The sequence below is a fragment of the Stegastes partitus genome, unplaced genomic scaffold (genome assembly GCF_000690725.1).
Source record: "Stegastes partitus isolate 25-593 unplaced genomic scaffold, Stegastes_partitus-1.0.2 Scaffold1227, whole genome shotgun sequence".
Lineage (NCBI taxonomy): Eukaryota > Metazoa > Chordata > Actinopteri > Pomacentridae > Stegastes > Stegastes partitus.
In genome coordinates this window covers 1-24,514 of record NW_007578958.1, presented here as the reverse complement: position 1 = coordinate 24,514, position 24,514 = coordinate 1, and the positions used below count along the sequence as shown (strand labels likewise).

Genomic DNA, 24,514 nt, shown 5'->3' with positions numbered 1-24,514 from the left:
ACTGGAATACATTGTGGAGTCAGAGGTGTCATTAAGCAAGCGGCGGAGTGACTGTGTGGGTTGCCATTTTATGTGCGTTTCTCTCTTCTGTCCCCAAAACGCACATTTAAGAGCTTAAAGGCTGCTTTTAGGCGGCACTGTAAACACTGGTTATAGAATAATAATGAACAATAGGGTTTTATTTTTATATTTGACTTTGAGGTGTATAAATGGATGACTAAGTGCCACATTGCACTGCTTGTTCTGTTTGATTTAATCTTTGCCACCGTCTTTCAATCCTTCCATCCTCCCAGTGACTCACCAATGCTAATCGGGTCAAGACTTAAGCAACCATTCAATTTACAAAACACTAAAATGTGCCGTTGCATTTGGGCGAGCGTCCAGACAAGCCGCGGCTGCTTGGGTAGACAAATCAGATTTGTCTCTTCTTGCCACCAGGGACCCTTCTGTTTTCAGTGAGAAAATCTGACAAGAGTCAGCTGGGGCTGCAACAGAAAGCATTCACACTGAGAGTCAGAACCACAGCGGCATAGCCAGTCGTGGGCAGATATGTCAAAAGGGTCCTCTTAGAATGCAGGTCAGAGATGAAGCTGACCTCAGGGGTTGAGGAAGGATGAGGAAGAAATGCAGAGGAGAGGGTTGGAGAACGTACACACACATACAGGGGATCTATGGGTAGGGGGTTGTAGTGGCCAGACGGGCCGAGGGGCAGAGGCTGCTCCCCTGATGGGTGTCTTTCAATGTGCCCAGGCTGGGCGGGAATGAGATGTGACGGGTGTGAAATGGTCCTCTCTCTCAGTGACCCAGGCCCCTGATAGGTCCAGCCTGCTAACACTGTTGCATTGTCCTTCAGATTCTCAAAGAGCCACGATATCAAAGGACTCATAATGACTGAGCGGGGAATGTATGAATGCCTCAGAATGCCGGTAGTTACTGACGGCATTGTTGATGACATTCAGTTAACGTCTTCGATTATAAAGACGGCTCGAGAGATTTCAGATGGACGACCAGTCCTGACGCCCCGAGCCACTGCGGTCTCTGCAGAAAATAGCACGTCTTCTGTTTTGCCGCTTTATCAGCTTTTTTAACACATTTCCCAGCGGAAGAGATTTTTTTTTCTCCCAACAATGCACATGTCCTTGAAATACTGGCTGAACACATAGCTGCGCACATTTCTGTGATTAACCAAGTCTTGTTAGAGATGATGACATCCATTTTGTTTGCTGGGAGAGAACAGATGGGCAGCATTGGCAGAGACATTTCACACCAAATGCAAATATAGCACCTTGTTGTTTTTGTGTTTGCGGCTGTTCTGACCGTTCCTGCTCTTCCCCTCTGCTTTAGAAGAACACACACCTCATTGGTGGATGATGACGATAATGCTTACCTCGGTTTTATTTTATTTTTGTTTTATTTTTACTCTCTATAAAGCCGAGAGCTGTACATAAATGCACACAGATTGCAATGCAGTGATATATTTCCTGAGCACTTGTTGCTTCCTGAAGTTGCCATTGTTTCTCCTCAGCTTAAATGTTTTTGTAAAATGGCTGTTTTTACTTGTCAGAATTAAAGCCATGCCAACTGTTTGACCCTTAAATCAGCAGAGGATTACCTTAGTTGGCTGGCTCATTTTGTGCTTTTTCGTTTCTGACAGTAAAGGCTAATGCACACCTACAGCTTCTCGTAGACAGGTGCGTAGGAGGAGATATCCATAGGTAAGAGAAGAGAGAACTCCTGCACACTGTCCTTTTTACCTGCATTTCCATTTATTGGAGATACAACATTGTGGTCTTTGGACCTTAATCAGCTAAAATGTTGTGTTTCTAATAAAGTTCACTGCAAGTAACTTCTTTAATCTACACATTCTTTTTTTCAAATGGATCAAAAATCTGTCGATACCAGAGACTACAATCACCACAACAGAGTAGGACTAGATTTTGAGTAACCTGGGAGAGGATGAGCACTTGGTGGCTTTACAACAAGGCATGTAATGGAGAATGTCAGGTATTGTCACTGGAAAACTGATCCCCTTAAGGTGTGGTTGACTCGTCTGCCAGTGTGAGCAGAAAATAACAGGGAGACAGCTGTTGTGGTTCACCTTGGTGCTTTGTCTGGATTCACAGAGTCACGTGTGAATGGATGCAGCTCAACTTGAAAGGCACCATCTTGACAACACCGCTGATGACTTTGCCTGTCTGGTGTAGCTTAACTCAAGCACGAGGAAACATGCTGTATAATACTATCCCTACATGTGTGTCTTCATCAACCCTCCAGTTTTGTACTTTCTTTCCAGCGAGCGTCTTCTCAGGTGCCAAAGACAGTCTCGTGTGCACTCCGCTCAACAATGGTAGTAATCTGCTGAAAATTTCTGAAAGGAGGATTCCCACATGTGACTAAAGCTGCAATCAGAGCTTAATAATACACATAATGACAGGGTCAGCCAAGGGAAGGGTGGATTTTAGATCCACCCAGTAATGCTGGTGTTACTAGGGAGAAGTGAAAGGGAGACATAGTAAGAAGGCAGAAGGAGTGGAAAATAAAACTTTGACTTTCTTTAAATCCCTGCAAAAAGTAAGCAAACCAGCACAGGGAGACAGAGCTCTCTCTTGGCCAATGGCTGCCACGTCGCTCCAGCTGACTCATCTCCTTTGTCGGGCTGTTGTTGTTCCTGCTGCCCCGAAGCTGTCTGTGAGAAGCTGAGAATACATCAATATCGTTGCCTCTAAATTATTGTTGCCATTTCCATGTTCTTGGAAAGTCTGTTGGAATCTGCACAGATTAGATTGTGTTGTGAGAAAGCTGTCACTGCTGACATCCCCTGTGTTACCGACGCCTCTGACATCCAGGTGTAGTAACCTGGGAGTGACCTGTCTAACATGGCATGCCACAGCCCTTACTCACACTTTCTGACAGTCTCAAATGGCAGCAAATTACACACTGTAAGGCCCTGCAGAGGCTGTGTGAAAGCTGTGTGTCATACTGGAACATTTCTTTCACTTTGCTGCTCTAAAGCTGTTTCCTCTCCTCTTCAGATCCAGAATGCTGAGAAGAGGATGAATCCTCCGGGTCATCTGAGACATCCGCGTGTCTTTGCTGCTGTCCCTCCCCGACAGTCCTCAGGTCCCACTGGGGCACCATCTGCCTCCCAGCACTCCCCCCCGAGCCCCTGTCCAGCGCCCTCCCCCCTCCCCTGCCCCCAGTAGTGGCCATCCCAGAGGGGAGGAAAGGCGAGCCAGCCCCCGTAAATATGCCTGGATGGAGGTCTCAGTGGCGTCTCGTCCTGCTGAACTCCCTGACCTGTGGCCTGGAGATCTGTGTGGCAGCTGGGATCACATACGTGCCCCCGCTGCTGCTGGAGGCTGGAGTGGAGGAGCGCTACATGACCATGGTGCTAGGTAAGGGCTTGATAAAGAGGGGGGATCTAATTACTGGGCCTCTTTGGTACCTCATAGTGTGAGTGTGTGTGTGCACGCACATTTCTGCCTTTTTCTTTCACACACATGCACAGTCTCTCATCAGTTCCCCCTCGCCGTCTTTTCTGACAAGGCATTCATTAAACATGAAAGCCAAAGGTTCACGTGCACACACATTTACACATGCACTCTGCAGGAAAGCTGATATTCAACTATCTGCTCTGTCTTGTTTAATGACACACATGATCGTTTTTCATATTAATGTTTCAGGTGATAGAATTTCATAATAATTTATTTACTTGAGTATTGGTGTTTGGCCTGAAGAGAAATCACATTTTCTTGTCACCACTCTAAATGATGTGTTTGTTGTAGTTACTTTAAAGCCATAAAACAAATGGAAAATTACCACAATAACAGCTATTAACTTCATGAGACGTATTGCAAATCGAAACAAGCTGTCGTCTCCAAGGAGTGTGTGGTTTTGTAAATTGGCTTGATGTGTAAAAAAATGTGCCCTTGTCCAGTGGCAGCCGAATTAGAGTGGCGGTGGGGGGTGTGATAGTGCCTCAGGACTCTTATCTTCTCTTCCATTCAGGTCATAAAGACATAATTGAGGGCTTCACAAAAATTAGTGGCCAAATCACCTGTTGTTTTGTCGCTGTGGTAATCAGGCGCTATTTGAAAGGCAGCAGGAAAGAAAATTGCCTGAGGAAGAGCTACTCTCTCCTGAGTGTTGCTTCTTGAAATTCTTGCACTTTAGATCAGATCAGACAAAGTAAAACCAGGAGCAACTGTGACTTCACTACATTAGCCCTTCTTGCTTGCTGAAACACATTTTGCTCCCCAGACTTTTTGTCTTAGTTACAAGGAGCATAGCTGGAAAATGCAAAATCCAACTCTGCGATCAAAGCCGAGTAAACCACTTTTTGCCACAAAACATTTTATTAACACGTGCACCATTATATCCAGACACTATGTGAGCGCCCATGACGGGCAGCTTATTTTTGCTCTGTATAGTAATCTGATGACCACACCATTATGCTACGCTAACGTATAATTCAGCTTGGCCTCCGGTGGTGTATTTCTGGCTCGCTTGCCTTCGGCTTTTCAATCTAACAATAGCAAGAATTCACCAAAACTATTTGGAAGCCTTTACAATGCAAACATAAGCACAGACACACATTTTTATAAAAAATGCGAGTCGCGTTGGTGCTCACAAATTAGTGACATGCGTGTAAATTCACACAGTTAGCATCCCCCTTATGCTATATGTATATTTACACTGTAACTGAGTTTGCTTATAAGTGATGTGAATAGTTTCCTTATCCTGTGAGTCCAAATGACTTTTGCATGCTCCTGTCTGAAGGCATCTCTTTCATCGTCTTGTGACTTTACAGATGATAGAAACAGTTCCTCTGAACCAAAAGGCTCCGTGTGCAGGACACAAGTGGCTATTCAAGCCTAAAGATTAAACAATATACACTTTTACTCTTCAATTTCTCCAACAGCTGCTGGTGATATGAAGAAAAATGATTTCATTGTAGAGTTCTTCCAAAACTGCCGCCACTGTGAGCCAATCTGAAAATGGCACTCAACCTAATTCTCATAGCCCTGCATTATAATGGAGTGCCGGAGTGTTATTTGAATGAAGATAGATATTGTGTCTTGGGAGGCTTATAGCTAATTTCCCCAAGTAGTAGTGTCAGGTTCTCAGATGGCAGCTTCCTACTTTATCTAACAGCCATTTGTTGGCTGCTTCATTCTCCAGTTGTTACTCTCTTTCTCCAGTTTCTCCTCTGTTCATAGAGAAGATACTCTCTGCTGTTTAGCACTGGGGTGTTAAAAAAAAGTCTATTTAGTTGTGTATATAAGTAAGAAAGCACACTGTGGATAAATGTGACATGTTTTATATTAGGTAGGCTCATATGTGCTGTGTGGGTTAGGTTAGCCAGCACACTCATTTATGTACGTGCGTGTCTGTAAACAAGAGCTGGAAAGCAGCTTGCATTGTATTCAGAGATGGCAAAGCGTGCTCTGGTGTGTGTTGCAGGGAGTATTGAGTAGCTACTGAGCGGAGAGAGTGTGAGACAGTAATTCTTACAGCTGTAGAAGGTGAGGATTGTTATGATGGGCCTCCACAGCTGCCGCAGGAAGAAATGTGGTGGAGGGGATGAATGCCTGGCTGCAGTCAACGTATCCGTCTTTCTCAGTTTGCCTGCCCGTCCTGCTGTCTGTGCTCGTCTGTTTCCCGGCTTACTAGCTCCGGGCTTTCCATCGGCACCCTTTAGGCTGCCTTCTCACAATTTAGTTCCTTGTCAAACTAGAGAAAGAGCAAAAATGGATTGTGTATTCTTGTCATGCTTGATTGCAGTGCGGTTTTGTACCCTTAGTGATGCCAATATTTTGATGAGCAGGTCCCTGTATTGTCTGTATAATCTGTTCTGCTCGCATGTGCATGAGGGCAGGCACGAATAGACAAAATGCCTTCTGATGAGAAGCGCTGAATGTAAATAGCATCCGTCCTGACTATAATAAAAACTCCACAGGGTACCTTTAAATGTCACAAGCTTGCCCCAAGATTGGGTCATTTTAGATATTGCGTGTGTCTGTGTGCGAACACCCAGTGTGCCATGGTGTGCTCTAATTAGCCAGACCCAGCCACGTGTGGAGGATGAGCTGCTACCTTCAGGCAGCAGGCCATCTGTACCAACCATCACCAGCAGTCAGCGATGATGGCACAGGGACACATGCAGCTCGCTCCTCGGTAGGTCAGCTACAAGGACGACCTGAAGACAGGCTGAAAAGCACCAGTCGTAGTTGCTGTTGTGAACTAAAGCAGAGACTTTTAGACATGTGGTTTTGGCGCAGGCTACAGTGAAAAGCTGGTAGGTAAATATGAGTAGAAATGCAATCAGGGTTTTCGAATGCAGTGTTCTGCAAAGAAAATAAATGCGTTAATTCATACACCTGTGCACGTGGCATTGTTTGAGTTTCTTTGTGTCTGTGCTGTTTCTCTCCACTGCGTTGTGTTACTGTGTTCTCTGACTTCCTGTGTGTTCCTGGTTGTTACTGCAGGTATTGGCCCGGTGCTTGGCCTCCTGTTCATCCCTCTGATCGGCTCGGCCAGTGACCACTGCAACAGCAGTTATGGCAGAAGGCGGCCTTTCATCTGGCTGTTGTCTCTGGGAGTTCTTGTGGCACTTTTCATCATTCCCCACGCTGACGTCCTGGCAGAGTTTTTTGCCTGGGGTGGACGCACCCTCCAGGTAGGATGCTTGTTGTTTGTTAAATTCTACCTTCAAAGTGCACCAGACAAGAAACCAGCTTGCGGTTGTTGGCTGTTTATTATTCAGCTGAGAGTTGAATAAATTAAAAAGACTGTTCAACTTTAAAATCTAACTTTTTTCTATGTCATTCGTTCCAGGTGGGCTTCCTTATCCTTGGCGTGGGGCTCCTTGACTTTTGTGGACAAGTGTGTTTCACACCGTTGGAGGCTCTTCTGTCAGACCTGTACCGGGACGAGGACGACTGCAGCCAAGCCTTCGCTATGTTCTCCTTCATGGTCAGCCTGGGAGGCTGTGTAGGTTATCTGCTACCTGCACTGGACTGGAGTCGCGGTCTGCTCTCAGTTTACCTGGGAGGCCAGGCCGAGTGCCTGTTTTCCCTCCTCATCCTCATCTTCATCTCTAGCGTGCTCATCACCATGAAGGTGTCGGAGGAGCCCTCGTGTGCCAGCAGCAGCTTAGCAGGATCAGGATCTTTACTGGAGTCGGGCCCCGGTGCCATCGAGGCCGGCCGGTGCGGTGTGCCGCGTTCATGCTGCTACCTGCTCAAGTGCAAGCTGAGACTGTTGAAGTCTGGACCCCTGCTGTGCTTACTGAGAACATGCTGGTCCATGACCCCGGCCATCTACAGGAGCTACTGCCACGTCCCTCGGGTGATGAGGCAGCTGTGTGTGGCCCAGCTCTGTAGCTGGATGGCTGTCATGTCTTTCATGCTCTTCTACACAGACTTTGTGGGGGAAGGTCTGTACGAGGGCGTGCCCAGTGCATTACCAGGAAGTCTGTCCAGGCAAAAATACGATGAAGGTCAGTACAGTGAAGGCTCATGTGTTGTATCTCTCTAAATGTCACTGTGGTGCACACACTAGATATGAGCTGCTGCCTTCATTTATCTCATTATTGTTAATTTTACAGCATGGCATCAACAAAAAGTCTTACATTTCATCAACTTTAGTTCTGCACATTTAAAGGCAGGGTGTTACTTCTGGTGTCACATGATTTTATCTCCTGTCACAGCTGGACAGGGTTCACTCACGTCCGTCTGCCACAACACAGTGACAGTCCCTGTGTTTTTGCATCCATTGTGGTTCTTGTCAAGCTAAAGGACTGAATGATGAGTCCTTACCTTACTGGCTTCAACACAACACTTCACATTGGATTGTGAACATTTCGTTCCAGCATTTCAGGCATTACTTTCCACCCCTGCACTTCAGAAACTGTCAACAAATTCTTAGTCTTTATCCTTCCTGCTCTGTAAATGCCCGTCACTAATCCTGCACGACATTTTTATGGCTGTGTTCCTTAACTATGCAAATGCTTAGCTGTAAGAACACACCTCACCGTAAGATGGTCTGAAGGCTCATAAAGATGAACAAATATGTTGTGTCAGTGGTGTAACGAGACCATGCCAGGAAGGCTTCTGTCTTTGGTGTATTTTATCAGACGGTGAATGAGAAAGAACAGCAATGAAGGTAAAGTAAACACATGTGAGGCAGACACATCTCTGTTCATGTTAAGAAGGTGCAGATTTATGAACATGGTGGCCGTGTCTGAGTTAAGCGTTGAGCCTCCTTTTTGTTTACTGTTCAGCCAGACTTCCATCCTACATCCTGTCTCTCTCCCTTCTTTTGGCTTTTTCAGTTCCTGTCTCACCTTCACTTGGTGCTTTAGCTTCCCTTCTTATTCTACCAGTGCCTTCCTACTGCTGTCCACCTTCTAAACCATTTCACTCTTTAACCATTTGCCCTCTTTAATGCGACATTTTCATCCATCCACATTCTGTGTCCACCTCGGTTTCCCTCTTGACTGTGTTTACCTTCTACTTCCCTCTGTCTCCGCTCCCTGTGCTTGCTGGACCAGGAGGAATGTCACACTCACAAAGAATTAATGTCAAGGATTCGGCACACAAAGAACATGTTCATTCAAGTCAGGTAGACGGCCAAAGCACACAGTTTTTGAGGTCTGTCTGAGTTTTGTTTGTTTAATCTGAAGCACCGCGGATGTTATTCGACCACATCGTTCGATCTGCAGATGTTTCTGTGCGTGAGGGTAATCTGCTTTGTTTCCAGTTGTAAGGATGTTGTACCTCATTTTAACAGTAACTGCTGTTGTTTTGTAATCATCTCTCCTGCTGGGGAGTTTGCAGTGCGAAGCATTTATCTGTAAAGCTTGTACTACAGGAATAGTAATTTTCCCAGACAGCAGCAGTTGTCCTGTGCACAGATTCAGTAGCGTTCTGGCTCAGTCCCATATCTCTCCGGGCTTGAATTTCAGTCCTCATTAGCTTCTGTAGTGTTTGTAAAGTGGGCTGACCAGCTTTGCTTTCCAGGAGTAATATGATCCACAAACTCCTTCCACACAAGTTAGTCTCGGCTCTGCTGCTGAACTTCTGACCCAGACTGTTCACTGAGAGCAAGTGGAGATCACGATGATAACGAGCTGAAATAAATAACCGTCTGGAGATGGAATCGCTTCAGCGTTCGTGTATTAGCACCAAATCGTAAAAGATAATTAAGGAGTAAAAAGTGTATGGGGATCAGCTCGGAACATCATTGGGAAAAAAAGTTTTCCCACGAGATACGAAATCCCCTCCTCCCCCTTTTTCCTTCGAAATTTGTCATTGCTGACTCCGGTTCTGAGAAAACAGATTGTTCATATTTCTATCTATTTAAAAAAACAGGTTGAAAAGGACACAGCAAAAGCTGCTGTGTTCAGAACTATCTAAACCTTTTTTTATGATTAAACTGTTCATTGTTTCCTGGGAGTTACATTATCAGGAACCGTGCTTTTATGAGCTGCTCCTATAGAACAGGGTGCATCACATGTTTAAAATGTTCTACTTATATAATATAGTAATGTGGCTCGACATGACGCAGTAGACGAGTACGGCAGGCAGCATAAATGAATCTAATTTTGCCTCGGAGTCTGCAGCTCTTCCTCTGTTGTTAAACTTGAAATTCCACCTTGGTCAGTTGGCGAGGCCTCGTCCAAACGCTTGTTGTCTGGCTCGCTAACTTGGCCAGACTTGGGACAGGAGGCCTCAGTAAACAAGGACCTGCCTGTGTACCTCGCTCTCTCAGGCTTTTCAGGGATTTATCTAAGGTTAATGCTGTCGGTGATAGTCCAAGTTAGTCAATCCAAACAGTGTGTCCTTGCTGCAGAGCTCTGGGAATAACACCCAGACCAGATCTGTTCCTGCTGTTTATGGCCCTGACCAAACAGAAGGTTCTCTGGCTCAGCCACACGGGTTCAGCTCTGGTCAGGCATTCTGTGCACCAGTTACTGGATGTGGCCATAGAAGGAAACACTTTAAAATGTTTGGTAGTTTTAAACTGACAACAACATAGGGCAAAGTTGTGTAACAGTTACAGTCATTGGCTGCTCAGATACTGAGTCATTTTACTCAGGAACAATCCTCAGCACAATCAAGACTATTCAACTGCAGCCATCCTTCATTGGCTTTGTGGTTGGAATACTGATTACATTTTTCTTTCAGGAATCCGTATGGGCAGTCTGGGCCTGTTCCTGCAGTGTGCTACCTCAACCTTCTTCTCTCTGGTTATGAGTCGCTTGGTTCGCCATTTTGGGTCCCGATGGGTCTACCTGAGCAGTATGGTGAGCTTCACTGCCTCTGCGATGGTCATCTGCCTGTCAAAAAGCGTCGTCTTGGTCACTGTAATGGCAGCTCTCACTGGCTACGCATACGCAACGCTGCAGACCCTGCCTTACACACTCACCTGCCATTACCACAAGGAGAAAGAGGTACGAACACGAGTAACAACGTTATAAACAAGACAGTATGTTAAGAACAATCAACATTTTTGATTAAACTGGCTGTTTTTTGTTGTCTTATTTCAGGTCTATATGCCAAAAAGGATAACCAAAAGCATATACAAAAACGGCGTAACAGCCAAGCGGGACTCTGTGTATTTGACTCCTGTGGAAGAGGAGGCTGGACTTAACCACAACCCTTACAAGCATGCCTTCCTCAGCCAGGACAGCTATGAGTACTACCCCGGCCCACAGAGCCAGAACGGCTCATCTCACAGCTCCGGGGGCGCTGAGCCGGACGAGGCCGAGTCGGGGTATGAGAAACGTGGCGTGGGCTTGGACTTTGCCATTTTAGACAGCACCTTTCTCCTCTCTCAGGTTTTTCCCACCCTCTTCATGGGCATGATTGTTCAGTTCGCACAGTCGGTCACTGCCTACATCGCCTGCTCTGCCATCTTCGGAGCCGTCGCCATCTACCTGGCCAGTCAGATTGTCTTTGACCAAAAGGACCTCAGAAGCTGAGCTGTGGATGCAAAAGATGGGACGGAGATAGAATCAAAACAAATCAGTCAGTCATTCAGGTTCCATGGTTGGAGCTCGGCAGTGCACTACTGTTCCCAGAATGCCTTGTGCTAGTACCATCGGTTTGGTTTTATGAAAGCTCCGCGTTTAGAAAGTGTGTTTGTCGGTGTGGGGCAGCTTACGTGATGTGGCTCATAAAAGTAAAAGCCACTGGAGCCGTGTTATCTGCCAGTATCATGCGGCTTCCATGTAACAGCAGGAACTGTTTGCTGCCACCTGAAGAGTCAACACCAAGTGTGTGCTCAGGTCAGGGCGGTACATTCTGTACTGAGAGCTGTTGAATTCTATAGACGTCTCTAAAACCTTTTGTTGTGACATTTTAGTCCATCTTTTTCCTCAGGAACCATCAAATGGATTTACTGTAGAACTCATCAACCTCAGCTACACAGTGACTAACCTGTTTTTGTGTGTGTGTTGTTGTTTTTTTTAATTATCGTATGCTGAGTTATCCACAGTTTTTAGAAGTACAGCCTGTTTTGTACTCAAAACAAACATCTCAGACAGTATTGGTTTGTGCAGGCTCTTCTGCAGCATCAATAAGGCATTCTGGAGTGCAGTCAGCATCTTACTTATTTTATTTCAATTTTAATTAGAAGCTAAACCCCTTGAGGTATCAATAAAGTTTTATCTTATCTTACATTGTCTCCTCCTGAGGGATCCTCAGTGAGACATGCCTGTCTTTCGGCACAGAATGGATGCATGAATGCATTGTTTTTATTTGTTTAGAAACCAGAACCACCAGTGGGAGCACTGGGACTCCTCTGTCCAGGATATAACGGGTGCTCCAGTCATACACAGCTGCAGCTCCATTAAAGGTGGAGTCTGCGATTTTATTATTTTATTACTTTTGGTCAGATTTGGCTAATTTTACCTCGTGGTTGGCTCGCTGTCCGTTCTGTGTCAGCACTGAGAAAACTACCTGCTCTACACGCATCAGCCACAACAATAAAACCACCTGACCAGTATTGTGTAGGTCCCCCTTATGACAGCTCTGACCTGTAGAGTCATGGACGCGGGACCTTTGGGGGTGTTCTGTGATGTTGACTGGATCTTTAGGGTCCTGTGGGTTGCGGGATGAGACCTGATCAGATTGGGATCTGGGGCGTTTGGAGGCTGAGTTATCGCCTTGGGCTCTTGGTTGTGTTTCTCAAGCTGCACCTGAGCAGCTTTTTCGTAGCAGCAGGGAACATTGTCCTGCTGGTTGCGGCTGCTGAGGCGTGTTATTGCCATAGTTTGGTCATAGGTAGGTGGAAAGTGTCCCCATGAATCCCAGCACTGAGGGTTTCCCACCGTAACATCACACTGACAAGATGACTGGTGGATGTTGCCCTCCTAAAACCGATCTGCAGACTCCACCTTTAAGTCAGGACCCGTGAGATACAGATTAACAAAGTGTGGTCAAAATGTTTTGCCATTTAGCCCCTATGATGGGTTGGCAAAATGATTTCTCTTACAGTTCCCATAATGCAACTCCCAGTAGATTTTCTGTCAGCTATTTGAAGCTCAGAATAACCCGGGTGGCATCAGCACGATCAGTACACTGACTTCATAGGTACGATTAGTGAACTCCTTTCCCTGTACTCTGATACTGCCTCCATCGTTAGTTAGTATCCCCCCCAATTTAATGTCACCTATTACTTAATGAACAGGTTTACTGAAAATATTTTGTATACAATCCTACTGTATTATCCCTATGGGAGTTTTGTTATGCAACCTGCTGAGGTGAAGTCATCGACTGTGACGCTTTAAGAATGAAGCTGTTTAACTGGAATACCACAGCGAGCGTCCTCCGTCTAGATAATCAAGGGAAGTCTGGTCTAGCGGTCCGCTCATCGTGTTCAGCTCTGCTTCTGGCTCACAGAGTCGTCTCAACTTGTTTTCATACACTTACTTTTTTTTTTGCCACTGTTCCTGTTGCCTAAAGTCTCGCTTTGTTTTGTTTTTTTACTGCATTTTCAAACGACAATCTCGTGCATCCAGATGGACTCGTTACGTAATGCTGGTGGTGAACATATAGGGTGACGTCTCAGAGCACCCGTTCCTAAAAAGACCAAAAAAAAAAAAGTCACGCAGTAAACGGAAACATTTTGTTACTGAAAATCACGCGAGCGTGGTCGCTGTGTATGGATGGGCAGAGGGCCACGCCGAGTTTAAGGATGTGTGTGTGTGTGTGTGTGTGTGTGAGTGACGTGGACTAAGGGAAAGCATGAGTAATGCTGAAGTGAGATGTTAATGAAAAGTGATATGACTCAAGTGTATGGAGTTTTTTTTTTTGCTGTATGTTGCGAAGCACTGCGGCTTTCAGTTGAGCTTTTTTAAATTGGCCACAAGATGTAATCACCACCGCTTGTGTCTCAACCAGCAAGTGAATTCATTTAAGATTTTTATTTTTTTTTGGGTCTGATCCTACACAAGGGGTAATAAATGAGGCTCTGCAGATACAAATAGTCCTGAAGGAACTTGCTGCCTGAGTTGTGCTCAGCATGGAGGAGCAGAGGATTTGTCATGTTGACATTACTGCAAAGTAGAACGCTCAAGCAGCCGACTTATCCTCTCACCCTGAAACACACAGGAAAATATTGTGTGGCAGTAGCTGAAGCGTCACAAAAAGGTTGATTTTACGAGATATATTAAAAAAAAAAAAGTGCCTGTACATTTTTCAAACATGTTTTGTACATATGTATTTATTTATTATGCTTTTATTACAAAATAGCATGTATTAAACTATTGGACTCTGCGGCATCTTTCATAGGTGCAGGGGTGAAGGCTGTTTCTGTGAAAAAGATAAATTATTTGTATAGATATGGTATAGAAGCGTCCTCAAAGCTATAATTTATTTTAACCGTACCCACTTTCTCCTGTAGCTTTGGCAACATCACAGCGTTTTGCTGCATATCTGCTGTCAGTGTGGATCGAGTCAGCCGCAGACGTGAAAACTTAAAGTGTCGTTATCATCGCAGCTCCTGTTACACAACTGAGATGCATTGAGCTGGGTTTGTTTGTTTGTTTTTTCTAGTGCAAATAAGAAATCTTGTCATTTTGTCAATACTGCTTTATCTGGGTCTTATATAACCACTTGTTTGTTCTTATCACAGATCTGTTATATTTAACTAAACAGATTAACTCGACAGATATCTTTAGCTGAATCAATGGAGTTCTTTTCACTCCTTGTTGCCCGAAACCAAATGCCCAGTTTGATTAAAAGAAGTGCCAATGGTCAGACTATGTTAAGGCCAGAAGTTGTTTTGATATGGATTTCTTTCTTTCTTTTTTTAATCACAAGATTTCAGTCACTTGTGTCATTGCCATTAATGCATTCAGCCATAACAAAAAATCCTGTATTTCATTTTCATTCTACATCTATCAGATTGTGTATAAATATGCAGTTACCAAATAGATTTTATACAAAATAAAAGAACTGCATTGTCAATGAGAAGTTGTCTTTGAGTCATTTTATGAAACCTTAACGTGTCACTGGTGCATCCATGATTTAAACCTAAAATATTACAGTGTTGTTAGACATGAGTCATTTGAGTTGAAACACATTTTTTTGCAGAGGCCAGAAAATCTCTGCAGTTCACTTCTACGGGCGCTGAAGCCCAAAGGCTCCACACGAGCGGCTGACATGAACTTGGAAATGGTGCCATCCTTTGGAAATCTCGGGGAACTGATGTGTGCGGGAGAGCTGCTGGTGCGCAACTGCGCTGGCCTGGCTGACGCATGGGCATGCTGCTGGTGGCATTATCTATTACATGGAAAAGACGATAGGCTTTCATGTCGGAGGGAATGGCATGCCGGCAATGTGTGCCATTTCATGACGGGCCTCTCCAGTTTTCTCTCATAGTTCTCACGAATGCGCCCCGGGAAACGCACGGCTTACACGGTGTACACGCAGAATATGACATGATTAAAATGTCAGCGGGCCTCCGTTACCCAGCCAGCTGATTGGGGCTCAGTGTCTTGCTCAAGGACACGTCAGGAGGGCGGATGCTGGCCGACATGAGGTCCTGAACCCCTGATCTGTGGCAGCCAGCGGACGCCCTGTCGGCTCTCCGCTCCAGCTGACCTGTCTTTTGTTTTTTTTTTGTTTGGTTTTTTTTTGTTTGGTGGAAAAACATTGGATTTGCTGGGAAAAGTTCTTGAACGGCGCATGCAGAAGAAGTGGGACCACAAGAGCCCTGTCATTGCTCTCCGGTGACAAGTGGGCCTGTTTTTACACCTTCCTTCTAAATAAGGAAGCGGCCTGACAGACATATGACCACCGACCCAATTTGGGAGCAGCCCGAGTGCCCCATCGCGTCCGAGGCCGCCACCAATAAGCTCTCTTCCCTTCTCCAGTCCAGCAGTGACAGCAAGCCATTCCCCTCAACTCTCCACAGACTTGGTATTTTTTTTTCTTCTCCTCTCTCCTGCTGCCCGCACCCTCTCTATCTATCTACACTTGCGTTATCCCAGCGGTGAAGTCAGCATGATGTCATCCAGGGATGCGGTCGCCCTGGCAAGGTTGAAGCAGGGTTTTTGGTGAGTGGTAGCCAGGAGGATTCATCCCGAACTCTTTACCGAGAGAGAGACAGACAGACAGAGAGGGGGGAAGAGAGAGAGAGTGTGTGTGTGTGAGAGAGAGGGGCGCGGAGGAGCTGCAAAACATGGTAATCACCAGCAACAACATCACCATCACCATCACCATCACCTCCAGCTCTGCCGCGCACTCTCCCGTCTCCTCTCCTCCTCTGCACCGGGGCTTGCGTTTCATGCCCAAAGCCCCGATCCGCGCTCCAAAAATAACCCTCAGCCAGCATGCCGAAGGAAGCAAAACAAGAAGAGCGGTATTTTTAGGGTCATTAATTTCGACCACGTGGCCCGAAGGTAAACCGGATGGCCGTTGCGCAAAGGCTCCTCGTCAGTATGTCCTGCGAGGCCGGCACGCCGCACTGGACGCTGACCGCGGTGGTTCTCCTGGGCTTTCTGCTGGGGATCGTGTCAGCGTACCCGTTACCGAGCAGCAGGACGAATGCAACTTTGCTGGAGAAGCGATGGGAGACCCTGTTCTCCCGCTCTGTGCTGGGGATCTCCGGGGAGAAACCGGAGCTGAACTGGGAGAGTGACTATCTGCTGGGCATCAAAAGAGTGCGGAGGCTCTACTGCAACGTGGGCATCGGGTTTCACCTTCAGATCCTCCCCGACGGCAGGATAAACGGTGTACATAATGAAAACCAGTACAGTGAGTTATACCTCCACCGATGTAATGCAATAGACATAAAAGAGAGGCAGAGTCAATAAGCATGGATCTGCGATGAGCAGCGCTTAGTCTATCCCCTCTATTAATTTGCATGATCATATCTCATCCGACTCAGAAGGGAGAATTGGATTTCCTCCACGGCAAAGACAAATCTATTAAAAACAAGTATCCATCAGTCCTGAACACCCCTCTTCCTCCCCCACCTCCTCCTCCTCCTCCTCCCCAAAGCTCAACCATGTCATGAATGTATGGACGCTTTTAGACACAACTTATTTTTACGCAGCCCCTGTGAGGGCGGTCCAGAGACCAATAGCCGTGCACGTCAATGCAATTAACTGCAATTATTGCAATGGCCTCAGAATGCGCTTAATTGACGCGCCTGAGGGGGGGATGCAAAAAAGAAAAAAAAATGTAAGATGGAGTGAAAGATGCAGAACAAAGGCTCGGCATGCTGCGCAGCAAAACCTGCAGGTTACACCCATAGACGCAGAGAAGGAGCCGCTGCTGTCCCCGCGTTAAAGCACCCAGTTAGTCAGGATGATGCTCGGCTTTGCTGTGTCATTCCAAATGATTTATTTGTGCTGTTCCCACTCTAATGTCATCATTCTTTTGTCCTGCATCAGGTCTAATAGAGATCTCCACGGTGGAGAGAGGAGTGGTGAGCCTGTATGGGGTGAAGAGTGAGTTGTTTGTCGCAATGAACAGTCGTGGAAGGTTATACGGAACGGTAGGTATGCACATGATTTCATCTATTGTCCGGCAGTGTTGCTTAATTGGATCCTGAAACGAGGACGCAGCTTGATCCGCCTTATTTATTTATCTGTCTTTGATTTGTCTGCTATATTTCGGGGGATGAGACTCCTGCTCTGTCTGCTTGGCTGCGCCGTTATGTGTGTGTGTGTGTGTGTGTGTGTGTGTGTGTGTGTGTGTGTGTGTGGCGAAATCCACATATTTTAATTTCATGCGTAATTTAGAAAGCTCTATTTAAAGTAAAGCGCGCCGGGCCTGTTGGCCTGAGTGGGTAAATAATGATGAGGTTAACAGATGCAGGCCTGTAATGTGGTCATGTGTGTGTGTGAGGAGGAGGGAAAACCCCCCCTGACGCCGAGAAACCTGTCAGCAGGGCTAAAGAATCGATTTAAAATGGCAAAGTGCTTATTCTGCAGGACAGCGCACATCAGAAACACGTTGGGAGGCAAAGGGACCCTCTGCCATCAGCTTCCTCAGCCTTCAAACACATCTGACATACGACAGCATTTGAATTTGATTTTCAGGTCAGATATCTTTGCAGAAAGAGCAGCATCTGCTTCTTAAGGCTCATTATGACTCAGATATACGTCTGTCCTCTTTACATTGAAATTCTTGAGAAGCCTCCAACACTTACAAGGTGTTTTTAATGAAACACCAAACGCTCATGAAGAAACCTTTCGGATGAGTCGTACTGATTGTGAAATGAGTGTTGAAGTATAGATCCCAGAAAATATCTAAATTTGGAAACCTTTGTTGTTGTGATTCTCACCAGACAGTGTTTCATACGTAGTTTAAGACCAACAATCTGCACAGGACTGAATGTCTGAAGTACATTTCAGTATTTGTCAGCTGTGTTAAAGACTTGTCTTTGTAGGTTATTTAGCATTTCATCGAGGTTTGAAGCATTTTCTTTGAAGTAATAATGGAAAAAATGGGCTTTTTATTTGGAAAATGTGGAGCTTCCTGAACCACCAGCAAACCTTTAAAATGTTTTATCTGTCTCATAACTTAAGTCTCCATTGCTGGATGTTTGTTCCCTGGAAATATGAACTCTGATGACAAGGTTTTCAGAGAAACAGGACTTTTAATGTTTGGTTTAGATCTTAGATGAAGGAACTGTGTGAAAGCTCTTCATTCGTGGACTATTTCTATGTGTTTTTATTGCTATCTTGTTCTAATTTGGCCAGTTCAGCTCTTTGCAAATATACAGGTGTACAAGAAACCAGGTCTGAGCTCCATTGAACCCACCAGAGATTTGGCAAATGTATTTTTTCACAGCCAATTTTCTGCTCAGTACGTGTCCTTAAACAAACATGATGCAAAGACATGACTGCTGGCTGATGTTTTCTTATCAGATTTCATTGAAACTTCCAAAGATAACACCGCTACGCCTGTCAGATGGCGGCACGCTGATAAAAGCGTCTTTGTAGAATTGCTAAAATTACTTTTAAAAGCCACAACTGGTTTGCTTTGAGGGTGAAACGGTGACGGCCATTAGTCCATGAAGGCTGCCGGTGGTGGAGGAGGACAGTCGGTGTAGCTGAGCGCTGACACGTGGCTGCTGGGCCGCTTGTTGTGGCAGACATGTTTGACAGACAGAATGCGAGTCGCTTATCTGGTCTTGAGTGACGAAGCGTTAGCTTGTGAGCAGCATGATGATCTGATAAGAGATTGAATTAGGCCACATGGTCTCTGATGGAGAGTGTTTGCTGCTGCACACTGTTCATGTCGTGCTTTGCCAGCTCAGCACAGCACAGCAGCTGTATTGTTCTGCAGAGCTGCTAAAGTTTAGAGACGATTCTTATATAACAAACAACTCTGTGTTGAAAAGAGAGATCAGTGTTTTTATTGCACAGAAAGTCCTTCTGATGTTATTTTGGAATGTTGAATGCTATGGCTTGAATACTTCCCTTTTGAAATAGTTTTCTGGGGTAGTCTGACATTTGAGGAAGAGTTCTTACACTAAGCTAGAGGTCGACGTGACTCTCATGTGGGTCCACTGAGTGTGCAGCCGGAGCCGGTTTAGCTTTGAGAGTGAAAACATGAGAAACAACTAAATCAAACTAACAGCGACTGACTAACACGCTGTGGACAAGTCTATAAAAACTGGTTTGAAAAGTTGTGGTGAGACGATGAATTAAACAAACAAGACACGACGTATTCATCGTTGAGCTGTCGAGGTGTTGGTCGGCAGATTATGTTTCCCTGAAACCCAGCCGGGCTCGATGTGTTTACAGTCTTCATATTAAGTTAAGCTTTGACTCCGCAGAAAAGAGAACATTTTCCAAAATATTCCTTTAAGATCTGTGTCTGCTGCATATCGGCTGATTTAGCAGATGAACTTTTTGTGTGCAGGTGAATGAAAGAGTCCCTCTGGTTTGTATCATGTCATCCTGTCTGTATGCTGTGTTCTGATGTGCTGGGCGACACTGGAGCTGCAGCGATTGCCAATTATTTTGGTCATTTTTCAAGTCCAAATTGTCTGACTATAGCTTCTTAAATTTAAATCTTCTCTTTGACAGCAGACTGAATATCTTTGGGTTGTAGACAAAAAAAGACATTTGAGGATATCGTCTTGGGCTTTGGGAAACAAACAACTCATTGATTGATCAACAAGATCGACAATGAAAGTGATCATTAGTTGCTGCCCTAAAACACATATCAAAAGACATCATGAGTGGAGGAAGCAGTCAACACGGTGGCTGAGCATTTCCACCATGGACCTGCAGTGAAGCGATGTGTCACAAACATAGATTTGGACTTTCGAGGATTCATACAGAACAAATCCACGATGTCAGTCCTCTAAATTTGCAGGGTGGGGCTTTAGAATCGGGCATTGGTTTGAAGATGTATGTTTAAATTGATCAATATTAAAAAATCGTACCATTGTGTAGCATGGAGTAGGTTTGCATCAGTGGAGTTGTAGGTGAGCTGGTGTGCTCGATCTGCAGCGTGAAGAGAGAGGCAGGTGGGGCTTCATAGATCTGCACATTCTAGAAGAAGCACCAGTGCAGTTACATCTAACTAACATAAAAAAAACCCTTCTAATTATGTAACTGATACATCAGGGTGTTTTTTTAGGGGTTAATCAATGAGCGGAGAGGGTTTTAAATGTTTTCTGGTTTATAAAGTTGCTTCATTGTGGAATTTAAGTCTAGAAAAGAAGTTGAACAGGTTGAACAAAGCCGACTTTACACTAACTGTCCACTAACTGATCCTACAACTACGTCTGATCTAAATTTATCTTACAATCTATTTTTAAAAAAAGCTTTTTAATGTTGTCTTCACAGCCTCAAACTGCGGCCCATTAAAACGCCCCCTCTGTGTCTTTGTTCCCTCCAGACAGTCTTCCATGACGAGTGCAAGTTCAAGGAGAGCTTGCTCCCGAACAACTACAACGCCTACGAGTCTCTGGTCTACAGAGGATCCTACATCGCACTCAGCAAGCATGGCCGCGTGAAGAGGGGCAACAAGGCCACCACTGCCATGACTGTAACGCACTTCCTACCCCGAATATGACGAGCAAAAACTGGCAATAACAAAACTTATTTGCACATGTGGATTATTTCCCAGGTAACATAAATACCATATACGTACGTACAAAACACAAAAAGACAAACACGGACTGCAAAAGAAAGAAATACAGTTATATCTGATAGTATTTATTCAAACTTTATATGTATATTTGGGTAGCTTACTTTGTATTAGAAATGATGGAAATGCCATTCTTTGCTGCTTTTATGATTTTCACCATTTTGTGGTATGAAGGGGATGGAGAGGCGTCACGTGTCCCCTCGGTTTTTATGGGTGCTTGCTGGAATCGGTCGAGTCCTCGCCCTGTCAGCGGATGACAGCTCATCTTTTTTGGAAATGAAAACGGATACGTTATTACCTCAAAGCACCATATCCTGAGAAAGAAGAAAAAGAGAAATGTGTGCATGAAGTTTCTACGCAGAAGAATGCCTGTTTACTTAAAATGTTTTTGTTGTTGTCATCCATCGAGGACATTTCCCCGTCCCGCCGTGTCCGATTGTCTCTGTCACTGTCAGGGCAACGAGAGCACTTGCAAACATGGCGGCGGCTTTTTTTTCTTGCTTCGTCATGAGGTGGCGGTGCCTTGAAATTCCTTCTTACGGCCCCCTTACCCTTGCATGCGAGAAACGTGGTGCTCGAGTCAGAAATAGGAACGATACGCGAGTCATCACTCCCTCAGACACCACCCGGTGGGGACTTTAGCCCAATTCCTAGAGTGCCAGAGGTTTCTCTACTTTATTTTCTTTCCATAATTAGATCAATTAAGTAATTGAGACTCTATGCTGCACAGGACCCAGTGGAGCCTCTTGTTAATATGGAAAGCTAGATTTAGAGTCAAGCACTCGATCCCCACCTTCCCTCCTTCCCCCCCTCATCATGTCCAAGGGAGCTTTGACAATCCCAGGTTTTACTTTCGCGAGTTTTGTAGCCGGATCATCGGGCCAGATTGAGTGTGTGAATGTGTAGCAGTATTTATGGGTATTTTAAGTATGGATGTGCTCAGTTTGAGAGAAGCTTCATTTATTTTTTTTTTATCATTAGTTCATTGTGAAGTGGGGGAGGGGGAGGGGGGGCGTCTGTGTAGCAGAATATCATAGACCTGACACTATGAAAATATCCTCCTGTGCGAACTGAGCTGATGCAATCTGTTGCGTCTGATCTCTAGATTTAATTAATTTATTTATTAGTTTATAGCAAACGTGCCGACGGGAAGCTGCTCGACTTTCACACTGGACTGACGATGCCTGGCACTAAAAGTGTTTATGCAGAAACGAGTGAAACCGAAGAGTGAACACGTCGCCGATGAGTCGATTCGCTGTAAAGACGACGGTCTGCTGCGTTCGTTGGAAATAATTTGTGATCTTGGGGTTTGCAAGAACTACTGAAGGCAACTCAGTCTGTCGGACACGTAGATAAAGTGGATTAAGCTTATTTATCCCAGATTTTTAAGCTATTTATGCATATTTCAGATTGGTCACTGCAATGTTGCAAGAAAAACATAGAAGGGTTGTTGGAGCAGCGTTGATTGAGAATTCGTGTGTGCAGCGTACCGTACTTGAATTCAACGACTGCTCCCCTTTCAGATACTGTATTTGATTTTCCTCTAGAGGGGTCAGAGAGCAAAGGCAGCAAAGATGGACGTACACGGGACTCTGCAGGTGGCACTGATTGTTTGTTTGACTTGGCGAGGATGTGGAACATGCAGGGTTAAATACCTGAGCAGGTGGGCCCCTCGGTGTTCAGCCTGGACGGTCAGCGCACGACTCTGAGAATCTTTAGAGGTGCAGACGCTCCGTCTTCGGTGTTCCTCATGTGGGCTTTGAATTGTTGCTCTAGCCAGTTCTGCACCTGTTGGGCTAAACAGAACGACAACAATGAAGTCTTGCAACGTGCAGTGAAGGTATTAACGGATTTATCCTCGTGGCGAGCAAAGTCTTTTCAATGAGGTGCAACTGAGTTTTCATGATTTTATTTATTCACATACTTGATCTGCAATATCCTGCGAGTAGCATCGTACCAGTAGAAGGCCAGCTTGGTGAAATATGATTAAAAAAAAGGTAGCAAAGGCTCTCATAGATATGTGCTGTTCATATTTTACCTTGTGCCCTTTCTGTCATTACTGTAACGTGCTGAGCGACGGTTTACCTGCCCTTTAAGCTCCAGCTTCTGTCTAGCAGCAGAGGCGAATGTGCTGCATCCGGCCAGAGCGAATGAGTGCGTTTGTGTGCACGTGTGTCCGACTGAGCGCGCTCCCGTCATGTTTCTGACGGCGGAGATGGTATCAGATCGATTTACCTTGAGTCAGGAATAACAGGGCATTGTCTGACTGCGCTGGGCTGATGCAGCGTGCGCTCAGGAGAAGGACAAAGACGAGACGGACGGTTTAAAAAAATAATTTTACAGAGCCACCGTAGAGGCTGTGGAGGGTTGAGAAGAAAGCACTGACTGTAGTTATGTAGCAAAAAGGCCACGTAAAGTCAAATAATAATAATAATAAAAAACTGAATCAAATGCTTCCAGGAAAAAGGGACGTGAACTGGTGGACTGAATACTGTGATCCAAAAGAGCAACCTGAGACTCCCAGGATGTCGTGTATGTGTTTGAATATTACTGATAGTTGTGTTTGGGGGGTGGGGGGAGGGGGGATGTTGCCTTGAGCATCTTATCACTCATTTTGACTGATCAGCCTTTTTTATCATATCACTCTGATCGGCAGAAGAAACGATCGGTTGTAGCTTTTTCTTGGCTGATTCGTGGCAGTGAGGAGCTGGCTGGCGAGCTATTTTTGCTAATTTATGAATATATACTAAAAAAAGGTGCAAACGTTTTGTATGGAGTGCAATTTTCTGAGCAGGACTAGTCGTTGTTTCCCCTCCCTCTCCCTCCCCACCCATCGAAACAAGCTGACATGCAAGAACACGACGGACTTGTTTTAGATGTGTTATTCACTGTGTGTCATTTATCTGGTTTATTACGGTGCGTTTCAGAGGACGCTGTCAGCACAACAGAGGGGCAGAACGGGGGCTGTAACGTCACAAAGGCTCCTCGGGACTGTAAGGGACACCTGATACGTTGATATTGTGGGAAATCGATGTTGTTCACACCGAAAGCGACTCGGCTTGGTGTCAGATGTTCAAAGCTTGCCAGATGATGAAGTCTGAAGGAAACATTGCTGCTGCAGATTCTACAACTTTTGCATGATGCTGTTTGGAGGCAGAAAAGGTTGTAGGATGTAGCAGTGAGTGAAAGAAAGTAGGTAACGGTGAGAAAACACCCCCCTGACTTCCTTAATTCCTCATTATGCATGTAGAGTTCTGACCGGACTAGTACGTCTTACCCCTTTGATTAAGGATCCAGTGTCTGGATTGTGCCATCGTGCTTATTCTACCTGTTCAGCTGGTTTTAAAATGTGTTGGTTCACAGGGAACCGGAGGTCTGTTGGGCGGATCTGGGATCAGATTTGTGTGCGTGAGTGTGCATCCCTGTGTGCCGGCAGCCTTTGTGTTTCTCTCTCAGTTTTCTATTCCTGCACTGAGGGGAGAGTGCTTCCTCTGAGTCCCCCTCCTCTTTTTTAACATATACCTCACCTTCTGCCTTAGTTCCGATTATTGAAATGATTGTAAATTAGTTTGAAACAACAGACTTCTCCAATCATTTGTTTCTGAAAAATATGATGACGAGTAAGTAAAATACTATATTACAAATGGTTTTCCTTTTATTTTTGTACGTATGTGCTGTGCACAGCAGTCAACTGTATTCCTGAGACGATAATAAAAGACGTTTTGTAAAATCTGTTGTGGCCGAATCCTTTAACGCTGCATGTTACAGTCACCTCATTCTTGGAGACACTGAGTGACACACGTTATTATAGGAAATAGACTAAAGTTAATGTTAAATCTCCAGAAAAGTCCATCAGTCCATCCATTAGTCCTCACCAGGGTCAT

General features: G+C 45.1%; 2 protein-coding genes and 1 long non-coding RNA gene across 3 annotated transcripts; 2 read left to right on the top strand and 1 right to left on the bottom strand.

Annotated features, from left to right (window-relative positions):
- Positions 1–3,247: 3,247 nt before the first annotated feature.
- LOC103368966 (solute carrier family 45 member 3) lies at positions 3,248–14,483 on the top strand. Its single transcript, XM_008297525.1, has 5 exons — positions 3,248–3,395; positions 6,489–6,679; positions 6,838–7,501; positions 10,191–10,456; positions 10,553–14,483. The coding sequence occupies exons 1-5, from the start codon at positions 3,248–3,250 to the stop codon at positions 10,985–10,987; spliced, it is 1,704 nt and encodes a 567-aa protein (XP_008295747.1). The 3' UTR covers positions 10,988–14,483.
- A 745-nt stretch (positions 14,484–15,228) lies between these two features.
- On the top strand, positions 15,229–22,292 carry LOC103368963 (fibroblast growth factor 6). The gene is made up of 3 exons (XM_008297524.1): positions 15,229–16,268; positions 16,910–17,013; positions 20,379–22,292. The coding sequence occupies exons 1-3, from the start codon at positions 15,923–15,925 to the stop codon at positions 20,553–20,555; spliced, it is 627 nt and encodes a 208-aa protein (XP_008295746.1). The 5' UTR covers positions 15,229–15,922; the 3' UTR covers positions 20,556–22,292.
- LOC103368965 (uncharacterized) lies at positions 20,683–22,369 on the bottom strand. Its single transcript, XR_520805.1, has 2 exons — positions 22,286–22,369; positions 20,683–20,944 (listed from the first exon to the last, which is right to left on the bottom strand). It is a non-coding gene; the product is annotated as an uncharacterized LOC103368965 (long non-coding RNA).
- Between the last annotated feature and the right edge of the window lie 2,145 nt (positions 22,370–24,514).

Excerpts from the sequence above, each read along its gene's own strand:
- LOC103368966 (XM_008297525.1), top strand. The coding sequence starts at position 3,248 with ATGCCTGGATGGAGGTCTCAGTGGCGTCTCGTCCTGCTGAACTCCCTG. Across the intron at positions 3,396-6,488 it reads CTACATGACCATGGTGCTAG|GTATTGGCCCGGTGCTTGGC; the intron begins GTAAGGGCTTGA and ends TTGTTACTGCAG. Across the intron at positions 10,457-10,552 it reads ATTACCACAAGGAGAAAGAG|GTCTATATGCCAAAAAGGAT; the intron begins GTACGAACACGA and ends GTCTTATTTCAG.
- LOC103368963 (XM_008297524.1), top strand. The coding sequence starts at position 15,923 with ATGGCCGTTGCGCAAAGGCTCCTCGTCAGTATGTCCTGCGAGGCCGGC. Across the intron at positions 16,269-16,909 it reads ACATAATGAAAACCAGTACA|GTCTAATAGAGATCTCCACG; the intron begins GTGAGTTATACC and ends GTCCTGCATCAG. Across the intron at positions 17,014-20,378 it reads GTGGAAGGTTATACGGAACG|ACAGTCTTCCATGACGAGTG; the intron begins GTAGGTATGCAC and ends TGTTCCCTCCAG.